Source organism: Oryzias latipes, chromosome 3 (genome assembly GCF_002234675.1).
Source record: "Oryzias latipes chromosome 3, ASM223467v1".
NCBI classification, from domain to species: domain Eukaryota; kingdom Metazoa; phylum Chordata; class Actinopteri; order Beloniformes; family Adrianichthyidae; genus Oryzias; species Oryzias latipes.
Window position 1 is genome coordinate 1,286,059 of NC_019861.2, and position 27,137 is coordinate 1,313,195.

General features: G+C 45.7%; 2 protein-coding genes across 3 annotated transcripts in view; both read right to left on the minus strand.

Annotated features, from left to right (window-relative positions):
* LOC101168423 (GTP cyclohydrolase 1) overlaps window positions 1-22,245 on the minus strand; it is a 44,201-nt gene extending 21,956 nt beyond the window's left edge. Inside the window, exons 1-2 of one of the 2 annotated variants that reach the window (XM_023951454.1) lie at window positions 21,202-22,072; window positions 6,919-7,028 (exon numbers count right to left, since the gene is read on the minus strand). In XM_023951454.1, the coding sequence (XP_023807222.1) occupies window positions 6,919-7,028; window positions 21,202-21,556 (465 nt within the window). In that variant the 5' untranslated portion in view covers window positions 21,557-22,072. Of the gene's footprint in view, window positions 1-6,918; window positions 7,029-20,012; window positions 20,877-21,201 lie in introns of those variants that run through there. The other variant, XM_023951444.1, reaches the window with a different exon arrangement.
* A 132-nt stretch (window positions 22,246-22,377) lies between these two features.
* The window catches only part of wdhd1 (WD repeat and HMG-box DNA binding protein 1), a 38,214-nt gene continuing 33,454 nt past the window's right edge, over window positions 22,378-27,137 (minus strand). Inside the window, exon 26 of the mRNA XM_011492502.3 lies at window positions 22,378-22,888. Coding sequence (XP_011490804.2) covers window positions 22,712-22,888 — 177 coding nt within the window. The 3' untranslated portion in view covers window positions 22,378-22,711. The remainder of the gene's footprint in view (window positions 22,889-27,137) is intronic.

Sequence of the window (27,137 nt, forward strand, 5' to 3'; positions counted from 1 at the left end):
GGATGGATGGATGGATGGATGGATGGATGGATGTGTGGATGGATGGATGGATGGATGGATGGATGGATGGATGTGTGGATGTGTGGATGGATGGATGGATGGATGGATGGATGGATGGATGTGTGGATGGATGGATGGATGGATGGATGGATGGATGTGTGGATGTGTGGATGGATGGATGGATGGATGGATGTGTGGATGGATGGATGGATGGATGGATGGATGGATGTGTGGATGGATGGATGGATGGATGGATGGATGGATGGATGGATGTGTGGATGGATGGATGGATGTATTCTGTAATATTCTTTGGGGGGGAGTCATTGAACGGTTACTGCAATAGGAAACATGTTCATCACTTCTCCAGTGTCTTTGATATTCAGCTTTTTTTCTTGACTTGGTGATGGACGGCGTCCTCACGGTTTTCGCTGCTTTATTCCGTTTTTTGTAGGACTTCTGGCCCGTCTCGTTGGCCTGAGGGCTTCTCTGCTTTGGTTTATTTCAGCCAGTGGATCCATTCTGGTTTTTCCTTCCCACAGGGTTGTTGGAGTTCAGCTCTTGCTGATTAGAGGGTGGGAGGTGTTGATGCATCTCTGCCTCCTCGCTCCTGGCGGTCTACAACTCAATTGTCTTGATTGGCTGCTCCTTGTGAAGAACAGACAAAGGTCTGCTTGGTGTGAGAACCTGTTCTTTTCTTCTTTTCCATTTTATACGTTTGTCCAAACTGTTCTGTTCAAATGTTTGTGCTTTTTCCCGTTTCTGTGTTCAGCTCATATTTCATCTTGCTGCCCACCAGCCTGGGCCAAACAAACATTTTCTGACTTGATTTGTATTTAAAACACCAACAGTTTTATTTCTATCTACATGAATTGTTTGTGGAATTTAAAACCTTTGTGTTTCCAACATTCTCCATCCTAAATATGCTCTCCTGCAGAACCACGAGACGGAAATGGAAGCAGTCAGTACAAAGAGTCGATGCACGGTTTTAGACAAAGATTAAATATCTGACTTCTAGAAGAACACGGATAACATTACAACCGTCTGCTTTAAAACTGTCCATTTTACATAAGTATGGGTCCATAGAAACAGTTGTTCTTTTGTTCAAAAACGTCTTTATAATGATGATGATGGAGCTTCATCTGCAGTTGTGAAGGTTGGAGTTTACCCAAAGAGCTTTCTGGAAGTGTTCTCAGTAATGTCTCTGCTAACGCCAGGACAAAATCAATAACAATGTTTGTTATGCTTATTGCCTTGAGGGAGTAATGTGACAATGTTTTTAAAAATGTAATCAAAGAGTCTCATAAAAGAGTGGTATTTTGATCCGTTCATGCCTCTCTGAGTATTCCTCTAAAAACCTGCTCTCTGAGCACCAGCCCCTCCAAACCCATAAAAATGAGTGGGTCTTCACATTGTGACATCACAAAGTGAGGAACCGCCCCTTCCAGGAAGAGTCTGCACTGCCAGCTCCACCCCCAGGCTAACAGACACGCCCACTTCTTTCTCAGTGGAGCTAGCGGTGATCGGCTAAACGCTTTCATTCATATGATCAATATGAACATCCATCTTTGCTAAAGTTCAGTTCTTTGTTTTGGTGGGAGAAACGCAGACACGATGCTGAGGCCGCCTCTAGGATGACGTCATAAAATGGGCGGCACCCACAAGGAGAAAAAGGCGGAGCCTCAGAGATCGAGTCGTCTTACTTCTGGGTAGGAAAAAGGGCTCATGAAAATAACTCATTTTTCATAAAAAAGCGTTCTTTAGAGTGCCAAAGGTCATACGTGATCATATATATGGATATAGTTTACTCCAAAAGGCTTCAGAAAAGCAGGACAGATACCTTTTAACCCTTGTGCTATCTTAGATGACCCCCTTCCTTCCATTGACGTGTTATTCCTACCATGACAAAGGTGGATAAAGGTGGAAAGATTTCATGTAATCCATGGACACCAGTGAAGATCACAAATCATTGAAGAAAAAAGGTTCAGAGCACTGTCTAGTGGGTCTAGATGACCCAACTGTCTAGTGGGTCTAGATGACCCCACTCCCAATGTTAAAGTGCCAAGGATAGAACAAGGGTTACAGGCAGCAAACTCAGCTGCATTCACTGTATGAACAGAAGCTTTTTTCTCAGAAAAAATCCTTCCTTTTCTTCTGGAAATCGCTGATCCGCTTGTTGTAACCCTTGTGCTATCCTATAATGTGCTATAATGTAAGGGGGGGGGGGGTCATCTAAGATAGAACAACGGTTAAAAGCATGTTTATCAGATCTCGTCATACTGTGTTTGACAATGGACTATTCTTACATGATGTCATTAATAAAGATCCTTTGAAGAGCGGACGACTGTGTGTCAGAACAAACAGGAGAGCAGTCAGACGGGTGGCAGGTAGTGATGAGAGGTCATGAGGGTCACGGACGTGAACAAATGAAGCCCACAGCTGAGTTAGTGTGAATCAGTGCTGTCATCGGAGGACACTCAGACGCTGGAAATGATCAGCAGCTGGGTCTCTACGACAGCGAGCACCTGCGCGTGAAGATGGAGGGATGACAGACGAGGCGGCGAGGACGGCGGCTGATGAGTTTCCGTGGAGAGCAGTGATGTCAAAACAGAAGCGAGGAGGAGGCAGATAAACAGATTTCAGCTAATCTGATTCCCTTGTTCCCTGCTGCTCAGACCAGCTGCCTCCAGACAAATGATACACATCTGCTGGCATGGCTCCGTGCTTGGACTCCGATTTTCTCAGCTAAATGTCCAAGTTATGAGCAAAGATAAGCCTTTTATTGTTAGCGGGGTTCCGGGCAGCTCAGATCTGTACGGAAAATCAGCTCACGTCACTTTTTAAGCCAGAAGATGACACTTTTACCAGCTCTTTGGCTGTTTTGAGGGTCTGCCTGATGTAACAGTAAAAGAAAGACTTTTACAGCCTTTAGCGGAAACATGATAAAATACAAACCCAAAAACTACAAAGATGGACGAAACATCTGAGAAAGCCTTTAATAACAGCTGCCCAGCTCCAAAAGGAGCTTTTATGTATGCAAATAAATACGTCAGAAGATATATGCTGATGCGATTCCAATAGCAGCTATCATTGACCCTTGTGCTATCTTAGATTACCCCCCCCCCCTTCCATTGAGGTGTTCTCCCTACCATGACAAAGGTGGATAAAGGTGGAAAGATTTCATGTAATCCATGGACACCAATGAAGATCACAAATCATTGAAGGAAAAAGGTTCAGAGCACTGTCTAGTTCAGGGGTCGGGAACCTATGGCTCTTTTGATGGTCACATGTGGCTCACAGACAAATCTTTAATTATACTTTTTTTCATTAGATCAGTCCTTGTCTGGCGCGATGCGATGCCAGAGGCGCGCAGTAGTAGTATCGGTGCTTGGAGAACAAAATCTCTGCCAGCGCTATCAGTTACTATTATCTATTATTTCACAGAGTTTGTAGCAGCCGGAAACCTGTGAATTGCCGTGCCTAAAACTGCGCGCTCCCGTCTTTGAGGAAGAGCGCGCAGATGCGGAGACGGGATGTGTGAGGGAGAAAGCAGGGGGTGGGGGTGAGGGGTTGTGGGGACAGGCAGCAGGTGAATCGCGCAGGGATTGTAAAAACGTAAAACCCGCTGCCCGTCAGTCACTGCAGCGTGTGAGTGAGTGTTTGGTTCCTTGTCCACATCTAAAGATCATTCAGACCTAAGATCACGTTTAAAGTCTCAACGCCTGCAAGAAGCAGAAACTCACCACGTATCAACCAGACTAGACCATCAGCAAAACTACCACGAGAAATACTCATCATTTATTAGCAACAGCATAACAATGTTATTAAAAAGAATTCACAGACTTATTGTACTTTAAAAATGTTGAAATTACATCAAATGCACACATTCATTTGTATATTTAGTTTTAAACATATTTTCGCGGACTGACTTGGACTGGGTGGCTGTTGGGCCGCGTTATAAGTTCTGGAGTTCATTAAACGCATCAAGCAGAGATCTGATTGGCCCTCAGTTCTGTCGCTCAGCCTGTTGTTAGGTAGTTTGGACCAATGGGGTTCAGCTATGGGCCGAATAAGGAAATAGGAGGGCTGATGCGGCAGTGAGCGAATATAAAGTTGCTTTATATTCCCGCTTCGGCGGGAAAGATTCAGGAGTTGCTGAATTAATTGTTCGGCGTTTGTTACGGTCTACAGTAACCAGAATAAAGAACCTTAAAAGAGGTTAAGGCTCCGTGTCTCAGTGTGGGAAAGGGACACTACATTATTGTATGGCTCTTTGGAAATTACATTCAAAAATATGTGGCGTTTATGGCTCTCTTGGCCAAAAAGGTTCCCGAGCCCTGGTCTAGTGGGTCTAGATGACCCAACTCCCAAAGTTAAAGTGCCTAGGATAGAACAAGGGTTAATATTAGAGGATGAGCTTAGATTCTTTTAATAAGATTTCCATTCAACCATCAACCTGAGGGACACAGAAAAGAAAGGAATCTGGAGCTGCAGCAGTTCAGGGGTGAAATGAAGGGGGCAAACGTAGAAATATTTCCAAAGGACACCATTCCTCGTCATCCTCATCAGATTCTAACAGGGTGAAAAAGAGCCCAGAGGGGGGACGCGCACGTCGACTGGTTTGCTCCGCCCACCTCTTCAACGCACCAAGAACGGCGACTTGACGGAACAGAGGTCTGTTCAGTTCACGCGTGGGTCCACCAGCCTGCCCATCAAGAAGCACGCCACCGGATAGAATAAAATCCAAACGACTGATTCAAACGATCCAACCCTCTTGTTGTTTTAAATAGAAAACAAATGACGGTCCATTTCAGACTCCATGACACTGTCAGAGATCATTCGCCTGCTATGTGTCTGGGGGGCTCCTCAGTCTGAGTCGATGTTGCTATGGCAACCACTCTCACCAATCAGGACTGAGCTTGTTGGGAGGCCACACCTCTACCACTTAAAAGCGGGCTACATGAAATCTGTCAATCAAACGTTTGAATGTTGTTCATGGGGGCCAGCAGGCTCCGCCTACTTTTATTGAGGCCTCTGATTGGTCAGTTTACAATTTGAATAACTTGAACTACAGAAAAAATGTGGATTAAAAAGAAAGTGTTTAAATAACAGTTATTAGATCAAGAATGGTTATTCTGACCAATAGAATGACTGAGTCATGGGAGGAGGCAGGAGGGAGGGGTCACCCAGTCCACCTCTCACATACATGGGTGGACTCACCCTTAGGCAGTGGTAGATGATCGCCTGGGGCCCCCAACTCTCTTGGGGTTCCGAGCTGAACACTTAATAAAGATGTCTAAAATACATTTTACGTCCATCATTATGTAACTCTTTCATGGAAAAACACCCCAAATCCCTGAACTGGCATAGGATTGATCATAATAGTGTTTGGTCCCCCGTCCTTCTGCAGAAATGGTATATTCCAGTCAACAGCAAGTCCAGAGACCCACAAGTTAGCAAACAGAGTCAGCATCGGCAGACTGGGCGGTTTCCAGCTCAATGGGCGGTTTTTATTCTGACTTTGGGGTGAAGACTGCTTCAGGTGGATGGACATAATTTGGGCAGGTTTGGGATCGGTTCTGGATCGGTTCTGGAGCTTTTAGTTCCTGGTTAAAACCTGTTCAGGCAGGAAAGTGCGGTCTGGGGAGAGGCAGGTGTCATCTTCCTCACCTGCCGTCATGAGATGTAAAGCCTGCTGGTTATAAAATAAATGTGTTTTCACACTAACCTGTTCCATAAAAGCAATTGATATGTTTGATTCTATTCATTTTAATCATTTGTATGAACAAAATTGCTATTTTCCGTAATTGCTGTTTGCTTTCAGCGTGAGGCTGTGAGCTCTGCTGCAAGACAGATTACGCAAAGTGAAGTCAGGTTGATTGTTGCTTTAGTTTCTCAGCAGACAGTACAGACCAAAAGTTAGGACACAGCTTCTCATTCAAAGACACTCTTGCACAATCTTGGCTTTCTCTGGATGATCTTCCAGAGGTAGTCATAGTCAGGAAAATAAAGGAAACTCTTTGAATGACAAGGTGTGTCCAAACCTTTGGTCTGTATGCTAATTACCTAACCTAAATGATAACCTAATTATTAAGATTATTTTACATTTTAGACATTTCTATATGATAAGTCATATATTTCACTTCAAATCTGACCTGAAACTTAACTAAAAAGACAGAATGAAGCATAAAAACAACTGAACTTATTGGTATATTAATATAAACAATAGATCATTTGTTTTATGAATTCATATATACGTTTTTGGGAGGATTTTTACCGATGGTGTTCCACAAAATTCTTTCTAATACACGATTAGAAAAACAACAAATATTCTGGAATCATCTCAGGTGATGTTTGATTTTTCTAATTTAATACTTGCAAAATGTTATATTGACAATAACAGGTTTTTAAAAATCAAAGTGAACCAGTAAGAACGTTGTTTAATGTTTTACCCTACAGGGCAGGAAAAATTAAAACAACCGCTGCAGAGGGCCCCAAGTCCGCCTGGGGGCCAAACGCTGAGTCCACCACTGCTCACATACAGTCAGTAGGCGTGAACTTTAGGAGGTTGGAACCAGAACAAAGACAGATCTGGTTCATCAACAAATGCTGGATTTGGTGTTATAAAAACACATTAGATCATGAGAAGTGAAAAACTTTTATGTTTTTATTCTATGAAGGTTTTACCTTTTGCAACCGTCATCATACGTTTTTTTTCCTATTTCTTAATGTGTTTCTTTATTTTTGTAGGTGCCTCAGGTGTTCGCCTCTCTCTTCATGGAATAGTGTACATAACTTTATTCTCTGCAGGACTCAAGAATAAAGCAGCATAAACATGAATAAATGTCCTTTTTCCTTAAGGTTGAAATACAGTTGTGTGTTTCTGCCTGTTGTCTGTTTGTGTGTCTGAGGTCCGCTCACCCTGCCGAAGATGGGCACCAGGTGGTGTTCACACATGGAGAACATATCAATGTCCTTGACAATCACCATCTCGTCGTGGTCTTCATCGAAGATGGCGTCATTCAACACGTCTGTGGAGGAAGAAAAGAAATACAGAAACTAAAACAAAGTGGAAAAATGTGCACTGACATGTTTCCTTAACTATATTATAATATTATTATTATTATTATTACCAAAAGTATTGGCTCCCCCATCCAAATGATCAGAATCAGGTGTCCTAATCACTTGTTCTGAACACAGGTGTATAAAATCATCTCTCAGGCTTTCAGACTGTTTCTAAAAACGTTTGTGAAATAATGTTCCGTTCTCTGGAGTTCAGTGAATTCCAGCGTGGAACTGTCACAGGAAGCCACCTGTACAGCAGATCTAGTGGTGAAATGTCCTAAATATCCCACAGTCAGCTGTCAGCTCTATCAGGACAACATGGAAGAGTTTGGGAACAACAGCAGCTCAGCCTCCAAGTGGTCGACCACGTGACCTGATGGAGAGGGGTCATAGATGCTGAAGGTCAGAGAGGTCACCCACTTTCTGCAGTCAGTTGCTGCAGAGCTCCAGACGTCACGTGACCTTCAGATCAGCCCAAGTCCAGCACGCAGAGAGCTTCATGGGTTTCCACGGCCGAGCAGCTGCATCCATCCACACATCACCAAGTGAATGCAAAACGTTGATGCAGCGATGGAAATCACGCCGCCACTGGACGCCTGAGCAGTGGAGACGCCTTCTCTGGAGACATGGATCACACCTTTCCATCTGGAAATCTGATGGACCAGTCTGGATTTGGAGGTTGTCAGGACAACGGTGCATTTGGGACGAGTGTGACATTTGGTGGAGGAGGAATCATGGTGTGGGCTTGGTTTTCAGGACTTGGCCCCTTAGTTCCAGTGAAAGGAACTCTGAATGCTTCAGGATACCAAAACATTCTGGACAATTCCATGACCCCAACCTTGAGGGATCAGTTTGGAGCGGCCCCTCCCCCTTCCAACATGACTGAGCAGCAGTGACCAAAGGTCAAAGGTCCATGGAGACATGGAGGACAGAGTCTGGAGTGATGAACTGGACAGAGTCCTGACCTGAACCCCATAGAACACCTTTGGGAGGAGTTAGAGCAGAGACTGAGAGCCAGGCCTTCAGTGTGTGACCTCACCAATGACCTTTAGAAAGAAAGGTCAGAAACTCCTAGAAACACTCATGAACCTTGAGGACAGCCTTTCCAGAAGAGTTGAAGCTGGAACAGCTGCAAAGGTGGACGACATCATGTAGAACTCTATGGGTTAGGAATGGGACGAAACGGAGAGGAGACAATCCTGAATCCAAGTGGCAGAAATGAGGCGCCTCCTTAGAGATATGCTGAGGGACTCAGAGCCGCTGCTCCTCCATCATCAGATGAGCTTAGGCTCGCCCATCTCTTCTGGATGCCTTTTGGAGGCCGATTCTGTTCTAGGCATGAGAGAGAATGAGGGATTCTGTCCTTTGCCTGGGCCGGGAATGCCTCGGGGCTCCCCAAACAGAACAGGAGAACGTTTCTGTGAGGAATGAGGCGGTCATCACAGCAGCACAAATGTCAAGAGGACATTCATGCCGTCCTGTCTCTCTTTGGTTTAGGGCAGACAGCAGACCTCAAGTGCACCAGGAGAAGTCGGGTTTTCCTCCGCCGTCCAGCAGGACGCTCTTCATCATGGCGTGTTGGTGTGTTTCTGTCAGACAAACATGGCGTTCTAAATTTAGCTCCGTTTCCTCCTTCCTGCTTTAGCTTTATTGCATTTTTTGGAGCCAGGATTGAATAAACACACTTTTATCTGTTTGCGCCGACACAGACGCTCTCATTTTTAATTTCCTGAATGGTTATCTGTGGAACGGAGCTGGATCTGAGACCGGGGGTGGGGGGGGGGTCCACACAAACACCACATGCAGAATTCTGCTCCGGTCTGCGTTTGTAACACAACAACTGTGTGCACAGGGTCATCAGGCTGCAATGCATGCTGGGCTTTCATCTTCGCCACACTTTTGACTTTGTGAAATGTTCAAATGTCAGTGAAATCAAATTCTGTGACATAAAAGCTGAGAGGTGTTTAAGTCGTGTTTTCTGGAGTTGGAGGGGCTGCCCCAGTCCTTTTTCTTTATTGGGTGCAAAAATCAAACCAAACTTTATCTATAGAAAGCACTTCTCATTCATTGCACAACTCCAGCTGCTTAAACATTTAAAACAAAAAACACACAATATTACAATAAAAACCCAACCCACCCTTCCCACTCCCCTCTGTTGACCCTTTCGACCCCCGACCCCACACACAATAAATACTGATAAAAGTAACAGAAACTTAAGGCTTGGCTCTGCTGTGAGGAAACAGTATTGGGGAATCTCTTCCCACCAGGAGTCAGTTCGGCCGTAGGACCATCGCCACAGTGCCCACCCAGACCGGGACGGCAGAGGGGTCCACTTCACAGCCGTGAAGCTGCAAAGGTAGACCCCAGCTGCCCCAGCAAGGGCGAGAACTGCAGCAACAACCGCTGACCAAGCCGGCAAGCCCTGGAGGAAAAGATCCCCACAAGAAACACAGGGGCTAAAATCATGATAAGACAGAAATTAAAGACAGAATATGAACATAAAAACATACAATTTAGAATAAGATTAAATGCATAAAATAATATGTATTAAATCTAATAGAATAAATAAGCAGATAAGATCAATTAAAAGCTAAATTAAACAGGTGGGTCTTCGGCCTCTTCTTAAAACCTCCACAGGCTCTGCAGGTCTGAGGTTCTCCAGCAGACTGTTCCACAGGCGAGAACCGTGATGGCAGAACGAAACCGCCCCATAAGTTTAGGTCCTCACCTTAGGAACAACTAAGAGGCCAGCACCGGAGTACCTCAGGGTCCACGAGGGCTCATACTTTAAAAGAAGATCATTCAAATAAGAAGGCCCAAGACCATTTTAAAACCGGCGTAATGTGTTCCCGCCCCCTGGTCCTCGTCAGAACTCGTGCAGCTGAGTTCTGCAATAGCTGTAGATTTGAAATAGACTTTAGATAATCTAAACGACTAAAAATAAAAGCATCAGTATCTCTGCTGCATGAAAGAGAAACGGCAAGAGACTCTGGCAACGTTTTTAAGATGATAAAATCCTGTCTTAACGACATTTTTGATGTGTGGGATAAAATTTAGCTCAGAGTCAAGAAGATTTCTCACACAGTGAGAAGGTTTAAAACTATGAAGATGTGGTAAAATCATCTCTCTCTTCTCTTCAGAACCGATGATTAAAACTTCAGTTTTGTCCTGGTTGAGCTGTAAGAAATTTTCTGCCATCCACAGCTTTATATCTAAAATACAGTTTAAAAGAGTGCTGACAGGTTCAAGGTCATCAGGAGACACGGCGATGTAAAGCTGTGTATCATCAGCATAGCTGTGAAAGTCAACGCCGTGTCTCCTGATGACATCCCCAAGAGGCAACATATACAAGTTAAGTATTAGACCTCAAATCGACCCTTGGGGAACCCCACAACTAATTCCATGGGTTCTTGAAGAGCACGTATCCATACTTACAGTACAGACCAAAAGTTTGGACACACCTTCTCATTCATTTGAATGAGAAGGTGTGTCCAAACTTTTGGTCTGTACTGTACATAAAAGTGTCGATCTGTAAGGTAAGAGTAAAACCACTTCAGAACATTTCCAGAGAGGCCCACTAGACTCCTAAGTCTGTCTAATAGAATCTGGTGATCTACTGGATCAAAAGCGGCACTAAGATCCAGTAGCACCAAAACAGAAAGTTTCTGTGAGTCGTAGTTTAATCTAAGATCATTAACGATCTTTAAAAAGAGCCGTCTCTGTACTATGGTTTGTCCGTAAACCAGACTCATATGTTTCTAAAGTTTTATTGGTTTTTAAAAACTCGTTGTTTGAGTAGCGACACTTTTTTCTATAATTTTACTTAAAAATGGTGAATTGGATACGCGTCTATAGTTATCCAGAGTTTTTGGATCTAATTGACTCTTCTTCAGAAGGGGCCTCACCACTGCCGTCTTACAGGCAGAGGGCAAGACCCCCGTCTGAAGAGAGAGAGGGGAAGACCCCCGTCTGAAGAGAGAGAGGGCAAGACCCCCGTCTGAAGAGAGAGAGGGCAAGACCCCCGTCTGAAGAGAGAGAGGGGAAGACCCCCGTCTGAAGAGAGAGAGGGCAAGACCCCCGTCTGAAGAGAGAGAGGGCAAGACCCCCGTCTGAAGAGAGAGAGGGGAAGACCCCCGTCTGAAGAGAGAGAGGGCAAGACCCCCGTCTGAAGAGAGAGAGGGCAAGACCCCCGTCTGAAGAGAGAGAGGGGAAGACCCCCGTCTGAAGAGAGAGAGGGGAAGAGCCCCGTCTGAAGAGAGAGAGGGGAAGACCCCCGTCTGAAGAGAGAGAGGGCAAGACCCCCGTCTGAAGAGAGAGAGGGCAAGACCCCCGTCTGAAGAGAGAGAGGGCAAGACCCCCGTCTGAAGAGAGAGAGGGCAAGACCCCCGTCTGAAGAGAGAGAGGGGAAGACCCCCGTCTGAAGAGAGCAGTTAACTATGTTTAAAAGCTCTGACTCAAAGAATCCATCAAATGTTTTAAAAAGTGAAGTGGGAATGGGATCTAAAAGGCAGGTTGTAGTGTTTACTTGGGATACAACTGGACCAAGCATCTCCGCATCAACCAGGACAAAACTATCCAGTGTTTCTTCTGCTGGTGATCTGTTCAAACCAGTTATTGCATAGTATTAGACCTCATAGCATTGATTTGACCCATGAAGTCGTCACATGCAGCATTAGATGATGGCATGGAGGACGTGTTGAAATCTTTGTTTATTTAGATTTCAATTGTTTTAAAAAGAAATTTCAGAATGTTTTTGTTTTCTGAAATGGTTTTGGAAAAATAGGAGGTTCTGGCCCGTTTAACTGACTTCTTGTAAATTTTGAGTTGTTCTTTAAAAATGTCCTTATGAATTGTTAATTTCCTCTTCCTGTATCTCCTCTCTGCTCTCCTGCAATTCTGTTTCGCTTTAAAGTCATCAGTCTTCCATGGTATTGTAGGAGTGGCTCTTAATGTTCTTGAATGGAGCCACTGCATCTACGGAAGACTGAAGTCTGTTATTAAAATGATCAACCACATAATCACAGTGAAAGCAGGTGAAATCTGAGCAGGAGGTTGTTTAGAAATGTTAATCAAACTTGCAGCCACTTCAGGAGTTATTTACCGTTTCCTCACAGTTCTCACTCAGGCTTCCTGCTGGATTTCAGTGGTGACATTAAAAAACAATGACGGCCTGATATGGCCAAGTCAACACAGAGGACACCCCGGCGGACATGACCAGCTCCAGGGTGTGGCCTCTGCTGTGAGTTGGTTGATTTAAAAACTCACAGGCATAGATGTCATCCTTTTTGTAAAAATGTAAAGTAAAATCACCTGTTATTAAAATCCTATTGTACCTAAAGTGAAGATAAAAATTCAGAAACTCTTTGATAAAACAGGAAGGAGGGTTTGGTGGTCTGTACTGGGACAGTTAAAACTGGTCAACAAAAAGAAAAGCATGACGCTCACAGGGAAAATAGTTGCAGATGACACTGTTTTGTGAGCAATCGATGCAAAACCCCCACCTTTCTTTCCTGCACTGATTGAAAACAGAAAGTTCAAATGTGGAGGAGAAGCCTCAGGGAGAACAGCGGCCAGGTTTCTGTTACAGACAGGTTAGATCACGGTCTGAGACCCGATCAGTCATGACTCAGCAGAGCCGTCCGTCTTCATTGTCGTGGGTAAATCTGATATGAGCCTGGTTTGTGGTTTTATGTCTGTTTGTGACTTTAGCAGAGACATCTAACATGCGAGGCAAATGGATGTGAATGGAAATGATTAGAATATGTATTGGTGATGGTGTATGACGCTGTGTGTCAGGGGTGTTGGTGTCCTGGTTCAACCGTCAGCTGGAAATAGTTTAGAAAGAACGGAGGGTGAGGTCAAAGTTCACGCTGAGAAGACAGCAAACACTGCTGTTTGGACGAAAACCGTCTGCTTTAAAGGGGTGTGGTCTATTGTAAAAGGTTGTGAAATGATCAATGTGTGGAATGACAACAGGGTTTTAACCAAATGTGAAGCTGACGGACGCGTGACAACATGATGTCTCCATCATATCCGTGATGAGGAGTCAGAGGATGCTGAGACGGAAACAAGCAGCAGCAGTTTGAACATTCAGTGCGGCTCTGGATCCAAACCACCTGTACACACTGATGAAGACTCTGGATGAAGGTTTTCAACTTAAAGAAGTTTCTTTTGGGCTAAAAAACAATTAAAGATCCAGTAAAGCAGCATGAAGCTCTGTTAACCACAACACATGGATGCTGGTTAGTCAGCTGGAACTGAGATATAATCATCTTGGTTCTGTTTACACGGTCTCTTAAGGTTTATTTAATTTGTAACCGTAACTAAAATCAAGTAGAACCTGGCAGCTGAGCCGTGTATTACTAACTAGTGGCTGACTCAGCTAAACTGTCCTCATTGGAGCTCCCAGACCTGCTTTAGTAGAGAGTTATTCGATCAATTTATTATTAATCGATCAAGTAATCAGCATCGACCAAATCGATCCCAATACTTTTTTTTTGAAATGTTGGATCATAGATGGTTTTGGAAATCCGCCGTTTTTTGTTCATAAAGTGAATAATAAAACACAGGAGAGATGTCAAAATGTTAACTGATTACAACAATCTGAACTGAACGCAGTTCTATTATAGAACATGTGTGTTAGAATAGCAAACTAATGCAAAATAGTTAAAAAGCTACTACAATGTCAAAAATGAAAATGCACCACAAACATATATTTTTAAAATAAAGGCAGTAATAAAATACCAAAGTCACTAGCAAAAAAACAAAAACTACACAAAAGCAACACTGAGAAAGTCAGGCTGTGAGGTGTGTGAAATGTTTTTTGGGGATTTGAGCGCTGGGGGAGCGGTGAGCTGCACACACAGCCGTGCTTAGAAACCATTTGGTGGTTTAAATAAATATTAAAAAATAAACAACACAACAAATAACAACAACCAATTAATGTGTTCAGGCTGAGGAATCTCAGGGCGAACCAACTCAGTCTGATTGGAAACGAACCCAGACCACCTCCAAAAGGTGGGTCACAGAACGGTTCCTGGTCCTGGACCAGAATCCTCTTGGGTGGATTCAGACTGAAAACTTGTTCCAGATTATCGGAGGAAACGAATTCTGGTTCACTTAGGGAACGGTGTCCGGTCTGAACACAACGTTAGTTAGGCCTGTGATTTAATCATAGGTAAACCTCGACTAATAGAGAGAAAATGAGAAAATTAATCCAGAAAATCACATTGTCTGATTGTTAAAGAATTTAGTATTTCATCAATAACAAAAGTTCCATCAATACTTTGTTATCTTTCCTTTGTTGGTAATGACAGCAGTCAAACGTTTAACACAAGTCTTCACAAGGTTTTCACAAACTGCTGCTGGTTCACGGACTTTCAACCCCCCCCCCCAAAGATTTTCTATGGGGTTGACATCCGGAGACTGTGTAGTCCACTCCTGGACCTTGAAATGCTACTCACTAAGTCCCGCCTTCGTTACCCGGGCAACGTGTGTTTGGGATCGTTGTTCTTCTGAAAGACCCAGCCATGTTTCATCTTCAATGCTGATGGAAGGAGGTTTTCTCTCAGAATCTGGCCATTCATGGCTCCATTCATTCTTTCCTTTACACGGATCAGTCATCCTGGTCCCTTTGCCAAAAAACAGACCCACAGCATGATGCTTCCACCCCCATGCTTTACAGTCTGGTGTTCTATGGATACAACTCAGCAGTCTGTCTCCTCCAAACACGATGAGTAGAGTTCCTACCAAAAAGTTCCACTTTGGTTTCATCTGACCATAGGACATTCTCCCAATCCTCTTCTGGATCCTCCAAATGTTCTCTAGCAGACTGTAGACAGGCCTGCACATGTACTGGCTTTAGCAGGGGGACACGTCTGGCCCTGCAGGGTTTGAGTCCCTGGTGGTGTAGTGTGTTACTGATGGTAGCCTTTGTTACTTTGGTCCCAGCTCTCTGCAGGTCATTCACTAGGTCCCCCATGGGGTTCTGGGACTTTTACTCACCTTCTGGGACGGAGGCGACAGTGAGCATGTCAACATGTGGCTAATGCAGACGCGAGGCCAGAGCTGGGGACCCCCCACCCCCCATCTCCTTACGCTCTCCTGTGTGGGAACACTTCGGCTTTGTTGTCAGCATGAAGGGGAAAGACAGTTGGGTAAGTCGAAGGCTGTGTGTTGACATTGTTACACAAAGATATGCTACAGTGACACAACTAGTCTAGTGATAAACTTCAAACGGCATCACTAAAGTAAAAATCGGGTCTACAATAAAAAAAAAGTGCAAATTCAAACGTTTTTTTCCAGGCCAGTGTTAAATAGACAACATTTTGGTTTCTGGCAGCTAATGCTTGTATTATTTAATAGAGCAGGTTACTTACATAGGTCAATTTTATTTGTTGTTATAAACAACCAATAAATGCATTTTGCCTTCTTGTATCAAAAAAAATACTGAAAATGTATTGAGCCGAGCCTCTATGAAATTCTGAACCAAAATGAATTGAACCGTTACACCACTATGTGGGTGAAGGAAAAGGGGAGGTCCACCTCCACATGGTCCACCCCTACATGGTCAACCTCCACATGGTCCACCCCTACATGGTCCACCTCCACATGGTCCACCTCCACATGGTCCACCCCTACATGGTCCACCCCTACATGGTCCACCCCTACATGGTCCACCTCTACATGGTCCACCTCTACATGGTCCACCCCTACATGGTCCACCTCCACATGGTCCACCTCCACATGGTCCACCCCTACATGGTCCACCCCTACATGGCCCACCCCTACATGGTCAACCTCTACATGGTCCACCCCTACATGGTCCACCCCTACATGGTCCACCCCTACATGGTCCACCTCTACATGGTCCACCTCTACATGGTCCACCCCTACATGGTCCACCCCTACATGGTCCACCTCTACATGGTCCACCTCTACATGGTCCACCCCTACATGGTCCACCCCTACATGGTCCACCTCTACATGGTCCACCTCTACATGGTCCACCTCTACATGGTCCACCTCTACATGGTCAACCTCCACATGGTCCATCTCTACATGGTCCACCCCTACATGGTCCAACACCACATGGTCCACCCCTACATGGTCCACCCCTACATGGTCAACCTCCACATGGTCCATCTCTACATGGTCCACCCCTACATGGCCCAACACCACATGGTCCACCCCTACATGGTCCACCCCTACATGGTCAACCTCCACATGGTCCACCTCCACATGGTCCACCTCCACATGGTCCACCCCTACATGGTCAACCTCTACATGGTCCACCCCTACATGGCCCACCTCCACATGGCCCACGTCTACATGGTCCACCTCCACATGGTGCACCTCCACATGGTCCACCTCTACATGGTCCACCTCTACATGGTCCACCCCTACATGGTCCATCCCTACATGGTCCACCTCCACATGGCCCACGTCTACATGGTCCACCTCCACATGGTGCACCTCCACATGGTCCACCTCCACATGGTCCACCTCCACATGGTGCACCTCCACATGGTGCACCTCTACATGGTCCACCCCTACATGGTCCATCCCTACATGGTCAACTTCAACATTGTCCACCCCTACATGGTCCACCCCTACATGGTCCACCTCCACATGGTCCACCTCCACATGGTCCACCTCCACATGGTCCACCTCCACATGGTCCACCTCCACATGGTCAACCTCTACATGGTCCACCCCTACATGGCCCACCTCCACATGGCCCACGTCTACATGGTCCACCTCCACATGGTGCACCTCCACATGGTCCACCTCTACATGGTCCACCTCTACATGGTCCACCCCTACATGGTCCATCCCTACATGGTCAACTTCAACATTGTCCACCCCTACATGGCCCACCTCCACATGGCCCACGTCTACATGGTCCACCTCCACATGGTGCACCTCCACATGGTCCACCTCCACATGGTGCACCTCCACATGGTCCACCTCCACATGGTCCACCTCCACATGGTGCACCTCCACATGGTGCACCTCTACATGGTCCACCCCTACATGGTCCATCCCTACATGGTCAACTTCAACATTGTCCACCCCTACATGGGCCACCTCCACATGGCCCACGTCTACATGGTCCACCTCCACATGGTGCACCTCCACATGGTCCACCTCCACATGGTGCACCTCCACATGGTCCACCTCCACATGGTGCACCTCCACATGGTGCACCTCCACATGGTGCACCTCTACATGGTCCACCCCTACATGGTCCATCCCTACATGGTCAACTTCAACATTGTCCACCCCTACATGGGCCACCTCCACATGGCCCACGTCTACATGGTCCACCTCCACATGGTCCACCTCCACATGGTCCACCTCCACATGGTGCACCTCCACATGGTCCACCTCCACATGGTGCACCTCCACATGGTGCACCTCTACATGGTCCACCCCTACATGGTCCACCCCTACATGGTCAACTTCAACATGGTCCACCCCTACATGGTCCACCTCCACATGGTCCACCTCCACATGGTCCAACTCCACATGGTCCACCTCTACATGGTCCACCTCTACATGGTCCACCCCTACATGGTCCATCCCTACATGGTCAACTTCAACATTGTCCACCCCTACATGGTCCACCTCCACATGGTCCACCTCCACATGGTCCACCTCTACATGGTCCACCCCTACATGGTCCATCCCTACATGGTCAACTTCAACATTGTCCACCCCTACATGGTCCACCTCCACATGGTGCACCTCCACATGGTCCACCTCCACATGGTGCACCTCCACATGGTGCACCTCTACATGGTCCACCCCTACATGGTCCATCCCTACATGGTCAACTTCAACATTGTCCACCCCTACATGGTCCACCTCCACATGGTCCACCTCCACATGGTCCACCTCCACATGGTCCATCACTACATGGTGCACCTCCACATGGTTCAGCTCCACATGGCCACCACATGGTCCACATCTATATGGTCCACCTCCAGGGAATACAGTATATGTGTGTCGAGGAAGGCGCAGGTTTAATGTAAACTCCTGCTTTGTGAATGAATAGCAGGAACAGACCCTCGTGATGGAAAATGCAAGAAGAAATGCAGATGACGCAGCTTTCAAGTTAAAATCAATAGTTCTTTTGGAACCGACATACCCAGAGTGAGCAAGTTCAGGCGGATTTCAACCAGAGTTCAGGGTTAAAGTCAGGGGAGTTTAAACGGGCCTTCTGGAATACCCCCCTGGAAGTCTGCCTGACTGCAGTCAGAATATAGACCAAATACAAGGTTCAGGACTCAATCGGGACCAGATTAAGTGGACCGGGTCAGAACCAAACAGTTCTCCAGTCTGAACACAGCCTAAGTTTCTGATCCTGACAATGACACGGAAATACATATTTTGCGTTTCTGAATTAGATAGCAGTATGCATGACTTTTTTTATTGTGTTTTGAATGATAGATTTAATGCAGAACTCTATTCCCATTACATTTATGCTTCAGTTTATTTCTTCTAACTCTAAAATGAAAGAGAAATTATTTTTGGAAGGACCAGATTGACATTATGAGGAAGTTATCCTCAAAAGCTGAATAATAGTTGAAACAAGTGAGTTTGAACATGCAGCCCTAAAACATTTTCATCTCTCCAAAGTGTGGCGAGCTCTGGTTCCAGAACCCTCAGACCCGCTGACAAACAGAGCAGGCGGTTCTGTTTCAGCTTCATTGCTGTTCCTCTCCGTACCGGGTCGGTCATGAGCACAGCTTGTGATGACCCCTGACCCCGGCACAAACAACAACTGCCTTAGCAGCTTCAGCCTTTGATCAGCATGTGTTTCTGGTTGTTCTGTCCGTCAGAGGGGAGGCTCCTGCAGCAGCCAATCAGCAGACAGACCGAGCAGCGCCATGACAAGAACGACGCCACGACCCCCCCCCCCCCTCCCCTCCAGGAAGGTGAGCAGGTAAACGGTAATGATGTCTTCCCACTGCAGCTGCATATTAGACTTCCCTGCATTCCTCCATGTATGGCTTCACGGGACACGCAAACCCCCCCATGACGACAAAACTACCTCCAGATGGGGCAAAAAAAAAAAGGGGGCAGATCCCCAAATCCAGCCAACCCAACAGGCCGGGGTGTGGGAGAGTCTGGGTCGTGTGGGTCTGAGTCTGCACATGACCGGGATTTGTCCAAACCAAACATGACTCAGCAAAACCTTCCAGGAGGAACATCTAGGCGGGCGGCGGCGTTTGAACAGACGGGCGGCGCTTTCTGCAGCACGACCGGCTGGAGGGAAACATTTCGGTTTCTCTTCATTGAAAATGTGAAACTGAATCCGTCTGTCAGGAAAAACAGCTCAACTAAAAGACAAGAGCTCAACCTCATTTCAGGTCTTCCTAAAATCCTCAAGAACACGTCCTGCTTCAATCCCTCGACACCAACGAGGAGGTTCTGACGCCACCCGCACTGAGGACTGCCCCCTCCCATCTCTGACAGAGATGAAGAGACATCGGAGGAATTTCCTCCACAACATTTTCAAACCCATAAACGACGACACAAAGCAGGAGGTCAGAGCAGCCGGTTGGTTCTCCTCCCCCTTCAGAAATATTAACAGCCTAAATACTAGTGTTTTATTCACCAATAATGAACAAAATATAACATTACTAGGAATATTTGATCCCATTTTCAAACCTCAAGCTGGCTTTTGTTTCATGATTGTTCTTTTTATCAGCAGATCTTTGGACAGCCTTCCATGACGTCACTGCAGGCTTTCAGCACCAATCAGTTCTTTCATGTTTGGGCTTCATCTGAATCAAGAAGCGTTTACAGCATTCAGACACATTTTGCTGCGATTTCTCAAGATTCCCAGCAAAATGTAACCAAAGTCTATTTTAATGCAGCGTTTCCAGTCCATAATCCAAAGCACATGTGAGACTTTAATAACATGTTTTTTTTACGTTCAATCATTCTTTCCTGACAAAATGCAAATTTGCTTGAATTCTGTTCTGTTGTACTTTATATCTGTTCCTCATCGTCTGTGGAAGTCAGGGGTGTTTTAGGGTGGTGGTGGTGGTGGTGGGGGGGTCTACGTGGTCGCCCCGCCCCGGCGAACAGCTCAACATCCGCTTTACATGAGCCGTTCCTGTGAGCACGTTCACAGACAGTGGGGGTAAACGGGCTAAACTGGGCATGAGCGGGAAGAATGAGCAGTTTTGGCGGTAAACATGGCTTTGAAGTGTTTGAAGGGGAATATGTCAAACAAACGGATGGACAGATCAGTACTGAACGGTGGCGGTGGTATCATGATGTGGGGCTGAATGCAGGTTTCTTCTCCAGACTTGAAGGAGCGTCGGCTGCTGTCCAGCCACTGCGGGTCTGGATGGGTCAGATAGACACATCGCCGCCTTGGTGATGGGTCGCTGGGTCCCCGCCTTGGTGATGGGTCGCTGGGTCCCTGCTTGAGGGGTCGCTGGGTCCCCGCCTTGGTGATGGGTCGCTGGGTCCCTGCTTGAGGGGTCGCTGGGTCCCCGCCTTGGTGATGGGTCGCTGGGTCCCTGCTTGAGGGGTCGCTGGGTCCCCGCTTGAGGGATCGCTGGGTCCCCGCCTTGGTGATGGGTCGCTGGGTCCCCGCCTTGGTGATGGGTCGCTGGGTCCCCACCTTGGTGATGGGTCGCTGGGTCCCCGCTTGAGGGGTCGCTGGGTCCCCGCCTTGGTGATGGGTCGCTGGGTCCCCGCCTTGGTGATGGGTCGCTGGGTCCCCACCTTGGTGATGGGTCGCTGGGTCCCCGCTTGAGGGGTCGCTGGGTCCCCGCCTTGGTGATGGGTCGCTGGGTCCAAACATTCATTTTTGTATTAACAAAGCTTTCTCTGTGCTCTGCCTCTTTTCCAAGGGTTTTTTAAGGGGGTGGGGGCATGAATGGGATCAGGGGTTCTGTGTGTGTGTGTGTGTGTGTGTGTGTGTGGGGGGGGGGGGGGGGGTTATTCAATATTATTGTGCTTGTTTATTTTATGTTTTGGTTCTGGTGTTAAGCACCTTGTGTCATTTTCTATATAAAGTTTGATGTGACTCTTGGGAGGCGCGCGCCCAGCACCTGTCGGCTGTCAGGGCAGGCCCCGCCCCCTGTGAGCGGCTTTGTGGATTTGGAGACTCACCGGTGATCTTCTCCTGGTAGCCCTTGGTGAAGAACTGCATGGCGGTGGCGGCCCTCCACGGGGTCTTGAGGAGCCCCTGCCGCTGCGGGTCCTCCCCCAGCCCCCGCAGGATGGTGCTGTAGGCTGCGGCCAGGGACGGCAGGCTCATCTCGTTGTCCTCCACGCTGCGGGTGCGCTCCTCCTTCCAGCTGTCCATCACCGCGGAGGCGGCCCGGTGCGCGCCGGGCTCCGCCGGCTGCGGGGCGCCGCTCGCCCGCTTCCCCGGTCCGTCACGGTGCCCGTTGATGACGGAGCTGCCGGCGGAGGCGTCCTTCCGGTCCGGGGAGCCGTACCTGAGCGGTTTGGAGGGCTCCATCTTTCTTTCTGTCACTTCCGGCTCAGGCAGAAACTTGTTGGATGACTTTCTGCGTGTTGCGTTACTCGGAAATGTGGATCACTCACGCGGGCGCTCTTCCCGCAGCGCAACATCCCGCAGCTTTATAGCAGCGCTTCACCCACGGAGCCTTCTGATTGGCTGGCGGGCGCCGGGGGCGGGGTCCGCACCCTCCGACTCAGGTTTGTCGATGGACAGCTGCAAAAAGTAATCTATTACTCTTCAGGATACTCCATCACGTCTCAGCCCCTCCCCCGCGGACGGGGGAAGTTTCTTCTTCATGCTTTATTACTGAATTCTGATTTTTAAATCATTTTTACGTTTAAACATTGATCTTTGTAAACAGCAACGTTAAGGAGCTTTAAGTACATTTGTAACTAGGAGCTTTAAGTACATTTGTAACTAGGAGCTGCATCAATGTGGGTTGATGCTGTATTACTGAATGAACATGAAACTTAAAGGGCAATAAAGACAGAAATGATCAAAGTTGACCATAAATAAAGTCAAAACAGCACAAAAACAAAAAAGAAAAGTTTGTGAAAAATGCCAGAGCCTGGTATCGAACCAGCGAGCCTCTGCACCAAGGATCCCTCATGTGTTTCTATGGAGGCAGAAATCCTGGAAAAGTTCAAGGATCTGAAGGACCAAAAGTCACAGCTGGAAAGAGCTGAACATTTTAATAGTTGAATGGATAAAATAGATAAAAAATTATAGAAGTTAAGAGACAAAAATGGAGGAAGATTCCAGAATAACGAAAGAGAAACAGAAGAACAAAGGTTGAAGGATTTATAGCATTATATTTATTTGCTTTATAGTATTTAACCCATAAACCATGAATTAAAGTCACCGGACCGTTTGACCCGTTTGACGGTTTCCTTCAGTTGATGGTTCTGGTTCTGGTGCCTCTCGTCAGACGTGAAGGCTGCAGGCGCCGTCTCCATTCAGGCTGTTGTCTTGACGGACCGGATCAGAACCGGGCTGAAAGTGGCAGCATCTCAAGGACACAGAGAGAAGCTCTGACAGGTTGGACTTTTATTTATGAAAACGTTTCTGGAATAAAAACTAAAAGCTTGACGTTTGTTCGTTTATCAACAGGTTGATGCCAGGTTCTGGAGGAGAACCGACACCCTTTGGGCTTCAGTTCTGGTTAAACGCAAAGGCAGAAAGCCTGGAGGCGGACTCCAGCGGCTTCTTCTTTTTGGCGTCGTGGGCCGTGTCCTCGGCGGCGGCGGCGCTTCGCTCTTCCTCCGCCCTCTTCCTCTTCTTCCCGTCCGCCGCGTCTCCGTCGTGTCCTTTGGCTCTGTCCGTCCACGCCTGAAACAACAGGAGCGTGCGTGTTAATGACAGCTGCAATTGGACCGTTCCATCTCTAACCTCCTCCGTGGCGATGACTAAGCGCCGGCGTGGACGCTCAGGCGTGCGTCCTGAAATTGCATCCTGTCGTGTATAATCACCATCGACAGGCTGCTGCCCGTCGGCGCTTCCCCCCTCCCGCTTTCATTTTCCCCTCATTTCTCTGCCGGCGCGGACAAAAGAACGCCCACCTGGACGTAACCGAGCCGCCGTGAGTCACAGAAGCCGCACGCACACCTGACCTCCCTCCCCCCGCCACGGCGGCTCAGGAGCGCCGCTTTAAACACAAAATGCTACACAGAAGAGAGGAGTGTGAAATGGACAGAGCAAAGAAGAAATCTGGAGTTTGGTGAAAATCCAGATTCTGTGGATTTTCTCCTCTAATTTCTTTCCAATTTCCTCTGTGAGATTAAAATCTATTCTGATTTCATGAAACATTTAATATTTAGGCTTGAAATAATTTGACCTTCTCTGCAGTGAATGATGGACTCAGACAGAGGAAGCAGCTCTGGTAAAGACGGCTGTTCAGGTAAACTACAACGATGCTCCAACATCCAGAGAAAAGGGAGGAATCTCTGTATGACGGGGACAAGGCCAGCATGTGTGTTTGTCATCCTCACAAGAAACAATTCACAACATTTCCAGGAACTTTTCAGGCAGCAATGGGACCAAATTAGAGGATGTGAGCAGGTGACCAGGTGGAGAGGCGGGTGGGGGCGGGGCTTAGACTCACCCCCTATGATTCCAGACCCCCACCAAACTAACAGCTGCTTCCTAATAATAAATATTCCTCATCCATAGAATGAATCTACTTTATTGGGTCGACTGGATTTTATGAAAAGGTAAAGAAAAACTAGAAAGGAGTCTGCATCCAAGTGAATCTGTTTCCATCATCTTCCTCATCTGAACTCTGGGGTTTGACAGACAAAAGGAAAATGGAGAAAAGATCAAAGGAAACATCAGCGTCCAGATTAGAAAGAAGAGAAACACCCCAAGGATGAAGGAATGCAGGCGGGGCCAAAATGAACACTCACTAGGGGCCAAATACGACCACATGAACTGATGGAGGGGTAATATATGAAGCAACATTTGGTTAATGAAGGTTTCACTTCATTAGACTAGTCTGGTTAATTAAACTAACCCGGTTAACTGAACTAGTCTAGTTAATTGAACTAGTCTGGTTATTTAGACTAGTCTGGTTAATTGAACTAGTCTGGTTAATTATACTAGTCTGGTTAACTAGACTAGTCTGGTTAATTAGACTAGTCTGGTTAATTGATATAGTCAGGTTAACTGAATTAGTCTGGTTAATTATACTAGCCTGGTTATTTGAACTAGTCTGGTTAATTGAACTAGTCTGGTTAATTGAACTAGTCTGGTTATTTAGACGAGTCTGGTTAATTGAACTAGTCTGGTTATTTAGACTAGTGTGGTAAAATAAAATAAAAGACTAGTCTGGTAAAATAGACTAGTCTGGTTAATTTAACTAGTCTGGTTAATTGAACTAGTCTGGTTATTTGAACTAGTCTGGTTAATTGAACTAGTCTGGTTATTTAGACTGGTGTGGTAAAAAAAGGCTAGTCTGGTAAAATAGACTAGTCTGGTTAATTGAACTAGTCTGGTTATTTGAACTAGTCTGGTTAATTGAACTAGTCTGGTTATTTAGACTAGTGTGGTAAAATAAAATAAAAGACTAGTCTGGTAAAATAGACTAGTCTGGTTAATTGAACTAGTCTGGTTAATTGAACTAGTCTGGTTATTTAGACTAGTCTGGTTAATTGAACTAGTCTGGTTATTTAGACTAGTGTGGTAAAAAAAAGGCTAGTCTGGTAAAATAGACTAGTCTGGTTAATTGAACTAGTCTGGTTAATTGAACTAGTCTGGTTATTTGAACTAGTCTGGTTAATTGAACTAGTCTGGTTATTTAGACTAGTCTGGTAAAATAGACTAGTCTGGTTAATTGAACTAGTCTGGTTAATTGAACTAGTCTGGTTAATTGAACTAGTCTGTTCATTTAGACTAGTCTGGTTATTAATTCAATTAACTCATGCGGTTAATATAATTTAAATTCCGTCTTAAAACGCATTTTTACTCTCTAGCGTTTAACACCGCACGAGTTGTTTGGTCCTCTGTGTTTTTACAGTATTTTTATCTGTATTTATCTGTGTTTTTACCTTGTTTTTATTTTTTTATTTTTTTATTCATTTTACTGGTGTACTTTGTTTTTATTTTGTTTGGCAATCTTTTGTCTGGTGTTTGGTCACTGTACAGCACTTTGGAAACTGCCAGTTTGAGAAATGTGCTATATAAATAAAGTGGATTGGTTAATTAGACTAGTCTGGTTATTTAGACTAGTCTGGATAATTGAACTAGTCTGGTTATTTAGACTAGTCTGGTTAATTAGACTAGTCTGGTAAATTTAACTAGTCAGGTTAATCTAACTAGTCTGGTCAAATAGACTAGTCTGGTTAATTGAACTAGTCTGGTTAACTAGAACTAGTCTGGTTAAATAGATTAGTCGGGTTAATTTAACTAGTCTAGTCTAGTTAATTGAACTAGTCTGGTTAATTTGACTAGTCTGGTTAACTAGACTTGTCTGGTTAATTGAACTAGTCTAGTTATTTGGACTAGTCTGGTTAATTAGATTAGTCTGGTTAATTGAACTAGTCTGGTTATTTAGACTAGTCTGGTTAACTGAACTAGTCGGGTTAAATAGATTAATCAGGTTAATGTAACTAGTCTGGTCTCACATACAGTCAATTCTTCAGTCGTTTGTCTTTGTTGTTCAGGTTTCTGTGACACCAGAAGAAAATGTCCTTTAGTTTCCATTGATGTTCATTCCTGAAGAATTCCTTCATGATTGGTGTCAGGCTTGGATTCAGATCAAGGAAACAGAGAAATGTGGACGTTTTACCAGAAGCAGCCTTCAGAGAGAAAACACAAACTGATGTGTGGAAGTGTGAACAACTACACACTAGATCTGATGGAGAATTCAACTCTACACGTATGTTCTACCTATGTTGAATAATAAAGCCAAATAAATGATCTGCTGTTTGGCCCAGAGCGTCAGACTAGCCAGGACGCCTCTGAAGATGTAGAATGAGAAGTGAGTGAGGACTCTAGAAACCCTGGAATGATGCCGTTCACCGGAAACTCCAAAGGCTGCAGCATCTTTCTAGGTGGTAACGGTGGCAGAGCCCTGGTCTAGATGTTAAATCATTTTCATATGAATGGATAACAGTTTTTTGTTGTTGTTGACGGCTAAAGGTCAGATCTATTGGTGGACGTTTCCTGCTTGTGTTTTAGATTTCTTTGAGTGGTGACAGGAGCACCATGCTGCTTTGTGTATTTGATCATGTCCATCAGCACATGATCCTGCTTTCTGCTGCTGCGGTTGCCATGGCAACGCGCCGCACCACGTCACAAATAGTCCACTTTTTGAGAAAGAAGCGATCCAATCGGACTACGCGGTGCATCGTCATGGTAACGGCTACAGAGCCAGCACCACAGCGGAGGAAGGTTGTCTATTTGCTGATAGAGAAAGCATCATTGTGCACCTCCTATTAACGCCTGGTTGTGTCCAGAAGAAGAAGCTAAAGTTAGTTTCAAATAAATACGGTAGTTCCTCCTTTCTATTTTTTTAGATTCTTTTCCCTTTTGCTGCATCCCGGTCTCCAAAATCCTCCGAGTCCCCAAACGGGTTACAGGAAGCTGAAATCACTCGTGACTTTTCTACCGTCTTGCTGTTGTGATGAACTCGTTTTGGTTTTTTTTTTGTGGAAATGTTCAAGATTTAAAAAAATACACATGGTGGATTTAAAGTGGAGGTTGGACATAATGATAAAGCAAACTTTTATAAAGCCACTTTTTTTAGTTAACTTTGATCCCAATGTCACCAATTACAATGCAAATACCTCAAAATGAGGCTTTTTACAGCAAATATTAGGTTTGATTCAAAGGAGATCGGCTCGATTGATTATTTACAGGTCTAACTTGATCACAGCGCTAGTTTTCATTGGTTCAGTTTAAAAACATTTCACTTTAAAGTCTTTGTTCATATTCCAATCAGCCATAAAAATATGAAGCTAAAGCTCACTACATGGAGGGCTTTTACTTTGAAACTTCCAGCATAAACAACATCCTGCTGCTGCTCTAAAAAGAGAACAATGATGCCACAGCCTCATGGAAAATGCATGTATTTTACGAGATC